At 38.0% G+C, this 16,123-nt stretch overlaps 1 protein-coding gene across 2 annotated transcripts in view; it reads left to right on the top strand.

Moving 5' to 3' along the window:
- Window positions 1-15,322, top strand: part of KITLG (KIT ligand) — a 56,695-nt gene extending 41,373 nt beyond the window's left edge. The window contains exons 6-10 of one of the 2 annotated variants that reach the window (XM_054804727.1): window positions 542-637; window positions 7,724-7,833; window positions 8,337-8,413; window positions 9,901-9,984; window positions 11,207-15,322. In XM_054804727.1, the coding sequence (XP_054660702.1) occupies window positions 542-637; window positions 7,724-7,833; window positions 8,337-8,413; window positions 9,901-9,940 (323 nt within the window). In that variant the 3' untranslated portion in view covers window positions 9,941-9,984; window positions 11,207-15,322. The remainder of the gene's footprint in view (window positions 1-541; window positions 638-7,723; window positions 7,834-8,336; window positions 8,414-9,900; window positions 9,985-11,206) is intronic. The other variant, XM_054804735.1, reaches the window with a different exon arrangement.
- Window positions 15,323-16,123: the final 801 nt, after the last annotated feature.

Raw genomic sequence — 16,123 nt, 5'->3', positions numbered from 1 at the left:
TAAAGGAGCCTAAGATTGCGCTCCTGAAAGGACAGGAAGCTAGGACGAGTTGTAAATTGCAGCAACCTCCGTATTCGTCCCACCTCTCTTGAAAAGGGCCATGTTTACTTCATTTAAAAATTTTAACAAGCTCAAGTTAGGCTCCTGCAGTTCATTCTCATCCTTCCAGTAAATGGAGGTTTTGTATTCTCTTTTCTTTTACTCTCTCTAGTGACAGGTATTAGCTTTTTAATTAGGGCAACGGATTCAGTTGCACAGTCACACCAGTAGTAACTAGAAGTAGATCAGTGCCATAACCTAAGAACTTGTTTAAAGCAATTGCTTTTCCAGAATAGCCATTCAGCAGCAGCTCGGTGTGTAGACACATCTGCCTCCTAATAAGACTGCCTTTTTTGGCTTAATCCACTTTATAAACAGCCCTGTAGCCAGATTTTTAAAACAGCCCTATAGCCACACCAGAGTAGTCCTATAGTCCATGATCTTCTATAGAGAGAACTGTATTTTAAGTTACATAATGCTGACACGCTCATTTTCTATTTAGATTCCAGAGTCGCTGTCACAAAAACATTTTTGTTTCCTCCTGTTGCTGCCAGCTCCCTTAGGAATGACAGCATTGGCAGTAACACTAGCAGTAACAGTAAGTACAAGTGATTGAATTAATACATGTGTCTTCATTTTGTTCTGGTAGCTGGTTGTTATGAGATCTCAAAGGAAAAGAATGTCATTAATTGTGCAAATTAATGGGAAGTTACTTGTGCCTGATGGTGTACCATGTGTTTCTCAGCTGTCATACCAAAATGCAATGAACTTATCTAATCAAAATTTAGAGATGCTATCAAGTTACAATGATGTGACAGCTCTCTAAAACTTGGAGAGGGCAGGTCTCTTCGTTTTGGCTGTCATGAGGTCTCACTAGTCATATGGCCTCACCAAACTTGGCTGTCCCAGACACCTCATTTTAACTCTCAGAAAAGAAAGTTGCTCTAAATGAACAGAATAGTTGTCCTAAATCGAGCCCAGGGTACTCACATGGACATGCCTGTACATTGCATTTGAAGAGTATTGTCAATCCTGAGCTTGACACCAAGCCTGAAGACAGTGCCGTGCCCATGTTTGCTTGCTGTAGTCACAGTAGGGCCAGCTCCACAGTCAGCGTGCTTTCGGTTGAGGTCAAGGACAAAGCCACTACACTTTTGGCAGGCTGTAATCCTCTCTGGCATAGCCATCTCCTTGTTTCTCATCTGTCATGGGCAGTGTATTACGTGACTGGTTACTGACAGATAAGAGAGCCTGGAATTATTGCCTTCAGAGCCTCAACATTACCCATCATGAGGTCGGAAGGGGTATAGGAATCTGAGGTGAAGAGAAACAGCGAAGTTTCAGATGCTTTTAGTAACATCATGTACAACAAGGTAAATATTGTCTGGAGCTTTCCATGTGAACAAAAAGAAGGGGATTTTCCTGAGAGGTTCCTGAAATGGTGATTAGAGCCAAACTACATTGTTGTTTCCCTTGTTTCTTTTTCCCAGACACATCAGGATGTGTCACGGTTTAAGCCCAGCCAGCAGCTAAGCACGACACAGCCGCTCGCTCACTCCCCCCTGTCAGGACAGGGGAGAGAATTGGAAGAGTGAACGTGAGAAAAACTCATGGTTTGAGATAAAGACAGTTTAATAAGTAAAGCAAAAGCCATGCACACAAGCAAAGCAAAGCAAGGAATTCATTCACCACTCCCCCTCGGCAGACAGGCGTTCAGCCATCTCCAGGAAAGCAGGGCTCCATCACGCGTAACAGTTACGTGGGAAGACGAAATGCCATCACTCTGAATATTGCTCCCCCACCCCCCCTTCCTTCCTCTTCCCCCAGCACCTTATATGCTGAGGATGACATCATATGATATGGAATATCCCTTTGGTCAGTTTGGGTCAGCTGTCCCGGCTGTGTTCCTTTCCAACTTCTTGTGCACCCCCAGTGCGTATCTCTTTTACAATTTCCCCCTTTCACTTCACAAGCATCCATGTTATCTAAATGTGTGATGTTGAAGTGTGTGGCTGGTACTCCTCAAGCTTCAGAAAACCTGGGCACGGAGGCAGCCTGATATAGCCTGGTGGGCACGACAGTAGCTCCTGACAGTGGGACAGATACTGCTAAGACTGAGTTTCTTCTCATGCTCCTTCTTTTGGAAACGTGTAATCTAGTTATTCTCTGGGATTTTATGACCATGCATACTACCTCTTAGTTAGCTCACAGCTGCTGTCAGATTTGAAGACCTTCCTGACTGCTTTCTAATTAAGAGAAGGTCTTAAGTCATCATTCCCCAGAATCCTCTGAGTAGAAGGTTGGAACAAAAAACCCCTTTGACTCCTGGCTGCCAGCCTGCCTCTCTGGAAAAGAGAAGTCTCTCTGCCATAAATTCTGCGCCAAGAGGTCACAGAGCTGGCTGCAAATAACCTGATGAGCCCAGGACTAATTATGAGGCACCAGGAGGGGGCTGAAGAGCACATACCTGTCTCTCACAGGTCTGAACATGTGATAATTTTTGCTGTCGCTGCTAGAGGAAGAATATTCAGCTGCAGCCTGAAGCAATGGGAATGGATCATGGAGCCAAAAAGAAAGACAGATAGATAACAGGAGTAGTTCAGATGAAAGGAGTTTGACCCAGTACATTAACAGGAGGGATGCTGGGCACCGCAGCAGTGTGTGGCACCTGTGTCTGTACTGTGGAGGGGAGTACAGAACCAGGTTTATTAATCTAGTTTTATAACTGGAACTGATAATCAAGTAGGAGAAAAGCCTAATTAAAATAATGCAGTAAGTCAAAGAAATTGCTTGGCTGGCCATATGCTGTACAGGTGTGTTTTAACTGATTATCATTCTCTTAAGCAATTTATTGGAAAATTGGATATCAGTTAACAGCCTTATCTAGAAATGACAAGAGGACTGCATGTCTGGGGCTGGAGACAGTTTGAACTCATAATCAGATTAAATTACATTAACTTGGACATTGGATGCTGACTGGTTACACTTTAGTTATTTGTTTGGAGTTTTTTGCAGGGAGGGACCTGTGGCATCTTTATTGGTACCTCCATCTTACTCCCTGAAAATAGTCTTCAGTACTGATTTTAGTTTTGTCTTGGCTTTTTTGCTGAGTAAGTTTTCTTTTTTACTTAATCCTACCTTCTTGGAAGGAACAACAATGAATAAACCTTATTACTTCCCATGTGAAGGCTCCCAGCACAGGGGACCCTGTCTCCTGGCATCAGTACTGTTCTCAGAACAGTACCACTAGATTCAAGTTTCAAAAAGGAAAACTTTTGGAGAGGAGGGGAAACCTGAAAAAAAAAATCTCCAGTCACAAACTACTGCAATTTTTTTTTAAATGATCCCATTTAATTTTCAACAGTTTTAAATTAAACTATTAAAAATTAACAGTTTCTAGACCATTTGGAAGAATTCACTGTTTGCAAAAGACCCTCTCTAGATTAATAATAAGTTTTGAATCTATTAATGAAGTCTGTGTAGTCAGATGACTTGAACTGCTCTTAATTCTAAATTCAACTTAGACAAACCTGAAGTACATTGTCTAATAAAATAATTTGTGAAATAATTATCATAGAAATTGTATATAATATAAATTAGCTCAATTATTTTTTTCATGTTGTTGCCACATTTGTTGAAAGTCATATTTCATTACTTCATTGTTATTATACAGCAATAAAATGAAACTACTGTAATAGAGTAGAATCATGACTATATCTACACCAAAAGTCTTACCCCAACTAAGTGTAAAATGGAACAATTATCCCGTTATATTTTTTTTTGAATGGCAATAGTGCTGTTTTCACCCTTGTAATGTTGAATGTAGATCTGTGGCATGTTCCCACTCCACCTTTTCCTCCATAAAGTTCTCTAAACACCCCCACCCCCAATTTATTTGGGCTTGTTTATTCTCTTTGTGTTACATGACTGTAGTCCAATTTAAATTCCAAGTCCCAGTCTCATTGATGTTTCTCTGGATCATTATACCATGCATAGTCTAGAGAATTCAGATGAGATAGTGCCTATGTAAAGTACAAGTGCCAGGGTAAGAAGTCTTGAGTCCTGATCTCTTCTTTCAGTGGTTGAACCAAACAATAGGAGTCTTTTTTTTCCCATCAGATGAATCTCATGTTGCTCTGATTAAACCTTGAACTTACTAGTTGTTACTAACACTTCTCACTCAGTTTACTGTCGTGGTATTATTTATATTTTCATGGAAAGTTCAGTGTTGCTTTCTTCCATTTTTGCTTGTAATTTCCTCACAATAATTTAGCTTTATTATTCAGTACTGAATAGGTCAAAGAACGTGTAAACACAGAAATCTCTATAACTGTTTTTAGGAAGAAAGTCTACTTCTATAATTAAGCAAAGAATACCATAGTTTAGTTCAGTAATTGCACAACAATATGAAAATGTTCACCCATGGCTTAATGCAATTGGTGTTGCCTTCTGTGCCTTTGTTCCTTTGTTCCAACACTGTAGTTAATGGAAAACCCTAATGAACAGGTGAGAGCTGCTCTGCGTTTTTATAGATAAGGTCTTGTGGTAATTGTTTTGGAGCTGAGCAGAGGTAAATTGAAAATTCCTTTGAGACATATATGGCAAAAAAATCGAGCCAGTGCTTTGAACCACAATTGCTTGCTGAACCTACACACATGGCTCGAGGTGGAGAGCAGCTCAATAACGTCATTGTGTAGCTGAGTGGCTTTTAATGTAAATATATTTTGTTCACAGCTTAATATCTCAATGCCCATGAAGATTATACATAAATCTATATCAGATGAGCTCACTTCCTAAGGGTTTCTTCCATAAGGTGCAGAGTGAGAGCTCCCCTTTTGCACCTTGCTGGAAAGAGTTTATTTTAAGTGAGTAACATACCAACTGCAAAGCCAGCAGTTCCTCTCGCATTGCCCAAGAAGTTCACAAAATTACTGGTACACCTGGTCCGTCCTATTCCTTCTCCTACTCTGCTTTTACAACTGCTGGGAGCGGGAATCTTTCTGTGTAGAGCTCTAAAGTTTCTAACAGAGGAAGAGGTCCCTGTGGAAGAAATAAAACCTATTGGCAGCCAGCTTGCTTTCCTTATCTCCCTTTTTCTTCATTAGGACACGTGTCCCGGGAGGTTCTCCAGACTGAAAATTCTCCAACCTTTTCTGGTTTAGATGTTACTATAAATAAAAGGCACATGAAGAAACCTGCCATGACTCACTTCATTCTCTCCAGATCTTTCCAGAGAGTTTTTTCTGGACTTGAAAGTGAAATTAAATAATCTGCTGTTGTTTGCTTTTTAAGCTAGTTATGGGTTACTTAACTTTCAAATTAATTCATACATTATCAAGTTATGAAAAAAAAATCTGTTGTCATTTTTTAAAAAGTAGGCTGGGGAGGCTGTCACAATTTGACTGTATTTAGGTTTTGTCCCTGGGTTTCAGGTCCCCACATGGAAAGCTAATTATGAATTCCTTTCAGTCTTCCATAGATGCTGAAGGAAGCATCTGCATTGGAGGTATCTTGTCAGAAATCAGATTTTTCCACTTTTAGAGACCTCATTGTAAAGGGAGGTTTTCTGTTGTCTAAGAGTCTCTAAAGTTTGTGAAAAATAATGGTAAAAATGAGAGTGCTAGACAAACACTGATCACCCTGCATACAGAACATTTCTCTAGAAGTTTATGTAAAAATCAGTATGCTTGTCATGACATGCTGCCCAGCATTTCAGAGTAGGCAGAGAATTTTTGAGGTTATACACTCTACCATAACATGTTATCGAATAAATTATGCTCTATATGAACATAACCTTTTCTTTTCCTTTGATTTTTATTTCACTTTTCATTTTTTTCTGAAGTTTGCAGGGCAGAATCCAGAAAACATGACCACTGACATAGGATTTACATAATTCAGTTGTATAACTCAGCGGTCTCTCACTGGGAAGAATGACTAATGGTATTAGGCAAATCAGTGTTGCGTTTTTCTTCACTAGAGCACGAGAGCAATATAGGAATTTTCTTCTGAGAATGTGCTGAGAATACAGTTCAGATACAGTAATGACAGGAATTCTTTTTGAAATGTTCAGGCTGTCCCTACCCCACTTGAGTTTGTCCAGATTTCTTGAAGGTCAGTTCTGCAAGCAAACCTCCTCTATGCCTAATCTGCGATGCACAGTTTGAGAAAAGATATACCCCTCCAGTTAATTTCAGCTCTTGGTTTCAAGGTCTGAGCAGACAGAGGCAGACTAATTGATAGCCTCTCTTTTTCAGCTGATGTTCACCTCTGTAGAACTTTGTCTGCTATCTTTCCCTTCTCCCCTGTAAACAGATTTTTTTTCACAGTAATCGAGCATTGATTCTGCTTAACCGATGTTTCCTTGTAGTGTGCCAAGTTTAGCAGATGTAAGTAAAATTCAAGCCCCTATAGTCAGAACCTAGAGTTTGTAAACAGTGTATGAGATACAGACATATATATGTTTTCTTATTTTTTAGTTCTGTCTACCGTGACTCTAGAAAACACAGCTGAATTTCAGAGATAAAAAGAACATTTGTGTAAAAACTTGCAAAATGTCAACCAGAAAATCTCAGAGTTGAAAATGACTTGCTAGTTAATCATGAGAATGCTCCTTTCTGAAGTGTTTTCTTAGAGGCTGTTTAAAAATGTACTGAATTCACATTGCTTGACCCAGTACATCATATGGTACGTGCTTAGACATTTGATGTTTGCATGAGTCGCACAAATTTCTGGTGCTATCAGTCTATGTTCATTTCTGTATCTAATCACCTACACTTCTCCAGTGCTTACAGTTTGGTTCTTTTCCTATAATCTGACCATACATCCACCATTTGAGCTGCAGACACCAGATCGTTAAATGAACCAAAACTGGGTGCATGGTGTCTAAACTAGCAGTCTCCTGTGGCTCGCTTTGCATTTCGGAAGGGGGATCCCAGAGTGACTCCGTAGGACTTTTCACATCCTGCTCTTGATTGAATAACTGGAGGGACACATTTTATGTCTCAGCATGTGTACAGCTCCCTGTGAGAGGAATGGAATTGCTCGTGTACATAAAAGACTAGGACTGAGGCTCTTCTGCATAAAATGTAAAAAGCTATTAAGCAATGGTAGCAACAAAATAACACACCGTTAGACTTCAAGGTACAAGGGTTTGATCTTACTGAAGTCAGTGAGACCTTTCCAGACAGACGCTAGAAGTGAAATCAGTCAAGCTTATTTTGTTAAATTAACCTCGCTCGAGAGGCTTCACGTTGGTCCTTCATTAGTGGCAAAGCAAAGTGTCTATCTGCAGTCAGTGGGATGTGTCTTACGGAACTTAAGAAAATGCATGAAGTGACAGATACATTCTCTTCCAAAGAAGTACTTTGTGTTACAAAATAAGACCTTTCAAAATTGATAAACCCAAAACTCTGAAATGTTGGAAAGAGAAAATTCTCTACAAACGACAAAAAGAGAATTAGTATTGGAACCATTCAATAATTTCAGAAATGGGAGGAGCATCCTTGTGGTCAAAATTTTCCTGTGAGATTTTGTATGAAGTGCACCTCTTGTACACAGCACTTTGTGGTATCTGTTCTGCTATTTAAGATGCTGTTACGTAGGTGGTGCATAAAAGTGCTCTTGCCCTATAGATAGCTTTCTGCTATAAATTTGTCTTCACTAACAAGAACATCTGTAATTACAGAAGAGGCACTTGGCTTCATTAGCAGCTCCAGTCTGCAAGGGATCAGCATAGCACTGACATCATTGCTGTCTCTTCTTATTGGCTTTATTTTGGGAGCCATATACTGGAAGGTAAGAAATATTACATATTTAATTGTTTACATAGTGATACTACATTTCATAGCTATGGGGTGGCAGAAGGAACAGAACCATTCTGCATTTGAAAGCAAGAGACGTCTCTTTTGATCTTCACTGAACTGTGTGACATGCAAATATAAATATGTTGTCAAATTCTTGAGTTCCACCACCAAAGTGCAAATCCTGTCTTATCAGCATGATAGCTCTTTAATTGGAAATTAGAAGCACGGGATTCCCTCAATTTCCCAGTTCTCCTATTATATCTTGAGAAGAGGATTCTTTTGCTTTTGCCCCTTGTGCCCCTGCTTACAATACAAAGGCTTTGATAGTAAAATTATACCAGTAGCAGATGTATGTTAGAGTACAAGATTTGGCCTACATTTTCCAAGATTACTTTGATACTGAAAATCTGAAGCAAACTGAAACATACAACAATTATTTAGGGAGTTGTTAAAGAAAGCTTTAGAATATTTATATTTAATGCATTTTCTTCCTAGAAAACCCATCCCACATCCAGAGCAGAAAGTGATGAAACTACACAGTGTCATGACGGTCAAGAGGAAAATGAGATAAGGTATATTGTTTCACTTTATATACATATATAGAAATGTAAGTTTATTTTTGAGAGCTGCTTCCTGAAGGTTTCTCTCTAGCTCTTAGACAAACACAAAAAACCCAAGTGCAAGGTCTTGCTGTAGAGGCAAAATATGTACTTAGGGTGTGTCCTTTAAAGGAGCTTGTAGTTTAAATATAAAAATTGATATGGAGGGGATTTCTGCATACAAAATTTTATTAAAGGGACATTACCTTTACTTTATCTCTCACTATGAGAAAGGATTGCTTACACCTATAGGGGAAGCATTAAAAAAAAAGTGAATTGTGTTATTTGCTGTGTGGTGTAAAGCTAGGTTGATACTATGTAAATAAATAGAAAACAATGTCTTCCTGGCTGTGCTCCTAAATCCTTCTAAATATTTTTTATATTAACATTTTTTATGTTCTTTCACTTTTTAACATTCCCCAGGGTATGTGCATATAAGCCTTTATGTTTTCCAGGGGTTTTTTAATGTTCAAAGAAAGTTAATGACAACTCATTCAAATCCTAATAACTTCCTAAGGTCGTCCTGAAGTGATTCACAGCTCTATTCATACTTAAATACTGCTTTATCAGATTTTTAAGCAGAAAAAAATCTATATAAAACTCAGTCAATCAAATATACCTTAGAAATAACAGTTGAAGATGTTCAAAGCTACTTTAACGTGACCCGGGCAAAGAAAGTCTGAAATTCAGAAAAGGACTTACGGATATTTTAAGTTAGGATAGTTCATGCTAAAGCATTTTGAGAGTATTATTTAACATCATATTTCAGGATGTTGGGTAAAATTTTAACTATGAGGGATTAAGGGAAAGATCTAATGCAGACGGCAGAAGGACACATCTTACCCTGTAGGGTTCTGACACTGTGTGAAATGCCTGGTGCTGCCCGCTGTTGAAGGCAGAAATAGGCGAGGTTCTGATCTAGCAGTTTGGTCACAGGAGCTGAAACTTTCAGTGTTTAAACTTTCTAGAATAATGCATTCTTAAAACAAATTTTCTTCATGTACAGTACATAGGGTGGAAGACTGTGTATTCACCAAGTATATTAGCTGCTACAAACAACTCACCCTGCACCTCATCCTCACAGGTATTAAAACTTGGAGATGGAACATGCATCTTCCTTTTTACTTTATAGGAATGATGATACATTGCTTTATAGCTACTGAAAAGAAAAAAGTAAAGAGGAAACAATTATTTAAATACAGGAGATGGCCTTAACAGGAAATTGAAACAGGTTACATTCTCCATCGGACATCTTAAATAAATGGCATATGTTTTTTTCTCCCTCCTCCCTGAGAAATTTCTCATATTCACCTATAACTAGGAAGACCTAATAGCAAACATAAATTCTGATAGGTTGGGTTCCTTTTAATGTAACTAACTGATAAACCCTTCCATTCTATTTCTTTGAAACACTAGGATTGTTGTAACAAAGTTTTGTTGGTTTTTTGGGTTTTTTTCAGTATGTTGCAGCAAAAAGAAAAAGAACATCTACATGTGTAGCTGTTGCTTTTTCTCCCTCAACACTGTTACTGTTTCGTATACTGGTAAGTTGTTACGATTCAGAGTCTTACCATAGGTTTAATAATTTTTGGCTGCTAAAATATAAGGTGATTCAGAGACCACCTTGGGAAAAAAGTAAAATAAAACTTGTTATGAGCAGGCTTTGTTTGTACCTAAGATCTTTAGCAGCTAATGTAATTAATCCTTTATCATTAATTTAGGCATTTGACTTTTAACCTGAATGCTAAAAAATAAAATATGTCAGAATTCCAAAATGAAGGACAGCTACCGCTTCTCCTTTTGGCATATTTGGTCAATACGGAGAAGTCTTCAGCTGTTGTCCTACAGCTGTTTCAAAGCAGCATGACCTAAAAAACACACCCGTAAACTAGCAGGTGAGTGTAGGAGAACAGACCAAGTAGAGCTGAGCTTCTATTAATTCTTGCTTACTCAGCACAGTTTGCAGTCTCAGCAGCCATATCAGGTACATCATTCTTGCTTTAGTGTGTAAGAATGAGCAGCAAAGGCAAGTGAGTTTTCTCAGTCCCAGCTGTCTTCTGCAGAATGGTGCACGTGTCTGGCAAGGGGCTGCTTGTTGCAGGAGTTGTGCTGTGCTTAACCCTCGGCATCTCTGGCGAGTGTCTGGAAGATTCAGGCAGCGCTGAATGCTTCATTTTATGTTATCAGAGGAAAGAGCAGCGTAAAAGTGTAACAGACAATCCAGGTTTTGCAGTTTGTCCTGTAGCGGTCACTGCCAGGTGTATTCCAGAGAGTGCGTTGTGATCAAGTCAGCTACAACTTGAAAGATTTCCAGTCTCCTTAACTGGTTTGTTCTAATATCTGCTCACTGAGAAGGGAAATCATCACTGCATTGGACAAGTCGTTTGATTATTCCAAAGAGGTAAACTCAATTTGGTATTGACTTGTCCAGATGACTTCAAAGGGAAGTTTGCTGCCAGAGATTGCCAGATACCAAAATGCACAAACATAACAGTTCTGTAAAACCACGAGAGTTGTTTCATCACTGTAGATGACATCAATGAGCTTTTGCAGGCAAATGTGTTCTTGGACCAGGAAAGTACATCTTATTACAATATTTTTTCTTTCACAATAAGGGAATGTCTATGCAACTGTCGTTGAATTTATCTGTTTCCAAAATTATAAAAAAAAAAAATCTATGTTCTATGTCTGTGAAAAGCTCTACTGTTTAGTAATACAGAGAGCAAAATTAATCAGCAAAATTATAATTTCTGTTTTTCTCTTCAGGCAGGTAACAGTTCCATGTTCGCTTCATAAATGAAGCAGCTTTAAGCACATTCGTATTCCTTCTGGAGTGACAGACTGAGTCTGCATCTGTTGTTGCTGCCCATGACTCCATACACATGATATAGAAATGAGGACAATTTGTGTTCGTTACTGTGAAACCAACACTGAATTGAACAACGACAAGAAGAGTGTGCACTTAGCAGGACTGTATCTTATGTGAATATCTACCTTGTGTGGCATTTGGGGATTTTTAATTGAGTTAACACTTGCAGCTGACTCTGGCAAACAAAGTACATGTGCTGAACAAAAAGATTCTTTCAAATGCCTCCAACTATGTGTAATCATTGAAAGTCATAAATACCTTTGCATCCTTAATTTAAGTTCTGTGTCCTCTACCTTACCTTGGTGTCTTCAGATGGAGTTCTCTGAACTGACATAAAATGCAGAAATGGATACAGATAACATACTCTTCGATATTGTATATAAAACTTGAAAGCAAAGTCATGCCATGGACCCGTGTTCTAGCCTTTTACTTATAAGGAACTGTGTTTATGCCTGGCAAAGGTCGTGTGTACAGCAACATGTGGTCTCTGTCGGGTGCCAGGTGGCTGGGTGCCCACCCCAGAAAGCCTCAAGAATTCATCGGCGTTGGTGGTCTCTGTTCAGGAGAAGCAAATACTGGATGAAGACAAAGTAAACGGGAGGTGAATGTACCTCACGGAGCTTCGAAGCATTGAGAGTAACTGCTGGGTATGTGAACACTGGTGAAATTTCCGGCCATGCCAAGGGAAGGGAAAGTAAAGAGTCTGAATTGCGTTCAAACATCAGAATAAAGACAAACCCATGAAATGCATTTTAAATGCTCAAGACGCATGCCATTGATACCTTGTCTTTAAATGTATAGCACAGAAAATCTGAAAGATCCTGAGAGTGTATTTAGCTTTTACTTGCATCAGCTGTAATTAATGTTTGCGTTTGCGTTGTGTTTTAAGTGATTAGTAAGCTTTAATATCCTGGTATTCTCCACTCTTAAAGTTAATTCTCTCAAAACAAAAGAGAAAAGCTTTGTTTCCCACTTGTCTTCTGCATCTATTGCTGTTATAGCATCCATGGAATCTGTACAGGACTGATGTATAGACATGCATTTTCAAGTAAATCCTAAAAATACCATGGTAAAAGTTACAAGTGTAGTTGTGCATCTTTTCATCTTGGCTCTTTCCAGATAATGGGTATGAATTATTTATCTGTTTTTACTTCAGAAGGTGAAGGTGTCACTTCGGATGACAAACTGTCGTCTGTCATCAAACTGACCAGGTCAGCAAGAGTTTTAGTTTAAGTAACTTGAAAACTTTAAAAACTCCACAAACAAACAAACACACAAACCCACCACCCTTTTAATGCTTTGCATCAAGTTGGAGTTCTCTTTACTTAATTTTTAAAGAATACTTGTGTAAATTTTAATAATCTGCTGTATTTTCTGAGAACCATGCATAAAAAGAATATGACATACATATAATATATACGTGTGTGTGTGTGCGCATGTGTGTGTGTATATATGTGTGCGTGTGTGTGTATTATTGGTAAAACTGATTTATCTTTCATACTTACCAAAAGAAAAAACCTCAAAACCTTACTATGTTTGATGTCAGAGCTTGTGCAGCCACTCTGCCTGGAATTTTGACCCTACTGAGATCTATGTCGAAACTTCTTGCGAATTCACTGATACAAGGATTTGGTCATGTGGAATTATTTTTTATTTATACTGAGACCTTTTTGCACTGCCTGGATGTCAAAAACAGGTCCTCAAGTCCTGCTCATCTGGTATAAATTAGCATAGTTCCATTGATGTTAACAGAGCTTTGGGGTTTGCATCGTCTGAGGAACTTCTCTTAGACTAGTTCAAAAGAAGCTTAGTGTGAGAATTAGTCCTTCATTTTTATTCAGAAGATGCTGGAGCACTCACCACTTAATAAGAAATAATTGAGGTTGTTCAACACTTCTAAAAAGCAAGTGCATTCCAAATTTTAGCTCTGCAAAAAGCAAACAACAGAATTCCCCCTTTGCAGCTCAGTCTCATTTGACATTGTGTAGTTCTTTACTCACAAAGCCCTGATATTTTGTTTTTCAAACTTGTTTAAGACTTACCCTGAAAGAAATGTCAGCATGACCTAGTTGATGGGAAATTTGCACCTTATTGGTAATGTGGAGAATAACTGCTTACTGGTTTTGACAGAGCGGAAAAGTATCCACAGTAAATGGAAGCAATTATCCTTACACATTTTACAAAAACCTTAAATACTTCATGTTGCTATACAATACATTCTCAAAGCAAGTTTATGCATTTGAAGTTTTACAGTGTTTTTCTTAGATTCAGTCAAACAAAAATCTTGTATTTATTAATGTTGTTTGTTCATAAGAATCTTAGTTTTCCTAAATGCTTTTTTTTCCAGAAAATCAAATACACAATAAGGTTTCACATTGGTGTGCCCCAAATTATACTTTGATATTCAAAATGCGTCATGTTTTAGGCTCCTTAGTCTACTATTCAATGTTATAAAATATATCAGTTGTAAATTGAAACATACATTAAACCCAGATAGACTGCTGCAAAATGTTCACCTTCCAAGCGTAACATCTTAAAGTAGTAGCTAAGTCACTTCCAAACAATGTCAGATACTTTAATCTCTTCCATGGAGCAAAGCAAATTTAAGGCTACATGAGAACAGAAAGAAAATTCATGTATAAACCTTCCAATTTCACATCACAAACATTTTGAATATGCACCAAAGTAGTATGGCACATGAACTAGCAGAACTGTTGTTGGAGCTCATGGTCTTCCTGTTCTCTGCACCTCCTTTTGACAGATCTGAACAAAATATTGGGTGTTCTCAATCATTTTGCAGAGCAAAAGGACACTTCTAGACATTTGTGGATACAGTGGATGGCATGGCACTTGGAAATGCAATCGTGAAATTATTTGAAAGTTTCTGTGCCCAATTTGTCTACCCTCTGTGGAGGCCCTTACTTTGGATGTAGTGAAATTTTGAAAGACTACTGACTTGTGAGACATCTTTGAAATCAATGGAAATGGAATAAGTTACTGTTCAGTGAGAGTATGGATGGCAGAAATAGTCCTTTAACTGCTTTTTTATCCAGTTGTAAGCTATTTAACTTCTGAAGAGTGACCAGTTTTTCAGTCTGCTTTTTGCGTAGATGGAGTCCATGCATTAAGACAGAAAATGAACACCCTTTCTTTTAAAATGAAATTGGGGAAAAAAGTGTGTTGTATTTTCTATACAAAAGTCAACCTGTTTTGGTTTTTTTTTTTCATATATCTATGGTTTTGTGAGAAACTAACATTTTTAGGTTTCCTTTGGAGTAGTTGAACTTTGCATGCAATTAATAGTGGCCTTGTGAGAATACAAAGCAGATAGTGATATACTGAGTAATGCAATGTACTACTTTAGATGTGTGTTTACTTGAATAAATTAATGGTACTTATTTCATGACAAGGTCATTTTATAAGTAAGCTTATAAAATGTGCTATGCTATGGAGTCAGTGTGTGTACAACCTGCACATTTTTTAGATTCTGATCTTCACCAGCTGTTTTTTCTGTTGCTCTCTCTTTGTAATACACTGAAACTCTTCAGTATACACAGTACAACTATTAAATTGAAAAGCTAACTGTATATATAAAATACAGATATTTTGAGTTAGATTTACATTTAAGAATTATCCAACATTCTTCAGTTCAGGAATCTGATTCAACTGTCTATTAAATGCAGATCTACAGTAATGGTGGCATGTTGCTATTATGTTATCAAATTGATGGAACGCGGAAACTTCAGACTCTTTAGTGATAGAGACACAGACGTTTGCTGGTTGTATCATGGGCAAATTCATTTATTTCACTGTAAATGTCAGCACAGTCTTGCATAGTTACATTCTGACTGAAGGTAATCAACAAAGTTTATAAAATGTGATGTGTCTGTATATATGTGTCCTCTTAAAGATAGATGTTTTCCCAGATCCTTTTTTATACCAGTTCAAATTTGGAATTTACATTATATACATATACTTTATTGTTCTAAATAAAGATATTATGCACTGCCAAATAATTAGTATATTGCATTGTGTCAGTCCCATTTAAAACCTTTTTTTAAGTCCTATCATCTCCTGGAAGAATTTTCTGCAGGAATGTATGCTATTAATGCAGATTCCTTCATAATACATTTCATTCTTAATCATGCATTTCGAAGTCTTGTGCCACCAAAGTATATGTCCTCGTTATTAGCCTTCAGTGCTGATCCATTGTGTGTCTGTGATTATGAAAATTATTCCAACTTCAGAATTAAAAGTTTCTTGTAGCTCCTTAATGAGCTTAAATTTGTTTGTGCCCTGCTTTAGGTAGTTTTTCACATCTCATTCTTGCTATTAGCCACATTTGGGGATTTTAATTTAATTTACCACTAAAAAGTCTGAATGTTGTTGATGTGCTTCTTTTGCAGTAAGTGTCATTTACCAACTCAATAATTTATTACAAATAATGTTTTTTCAGCTGAGATGGGCTTATCCCATAAGGATGGCATCCTTTCTTTCAGGTTTCAACAGTTTATTGTGGCTTTTCAGTAAGAAGCACAGGACGTGGGATGAGTTTGGGAGGAAAAACTGAGCTGCTCAGGGACCTCTGGCACCTCTCTGCTCCTGAGAGGGAATGAAAGGATGCCAGCCTAAAAGGACGATATAAACCTGCTGTGCCTTTCAACCTACCTTGGAGAGAGGTAAGGAGCCTTGGAAGAAAGAGAGGCGAAGCTGCAGTAGATAGATACAGGAGGTTTACAAGTAGGAGTGAGGTACAGACAGGACTGATGAGAAAGAGCAGAGACCCGGGTTAATGGGCTGGGAGACAGGGGAAC

The sequence above is a fragment of the Grus americana genome, chromosome 1 (assembly GCF_028858705.1).
Source record: "Grus americana isolate bGruAme1 chromosome 1, bGruAme1.mat, whole genome shotgun sequence".
In the NCBI taxonomy this organism is placed as follows: Eukaryota; Metazoa; Chordata; class Aves; order Gruiformes; family Gruidae; genus Grus; species Grus americana.
This window is presented reverse-complemented; position numbering and strand designations above follow the sequence as displayed.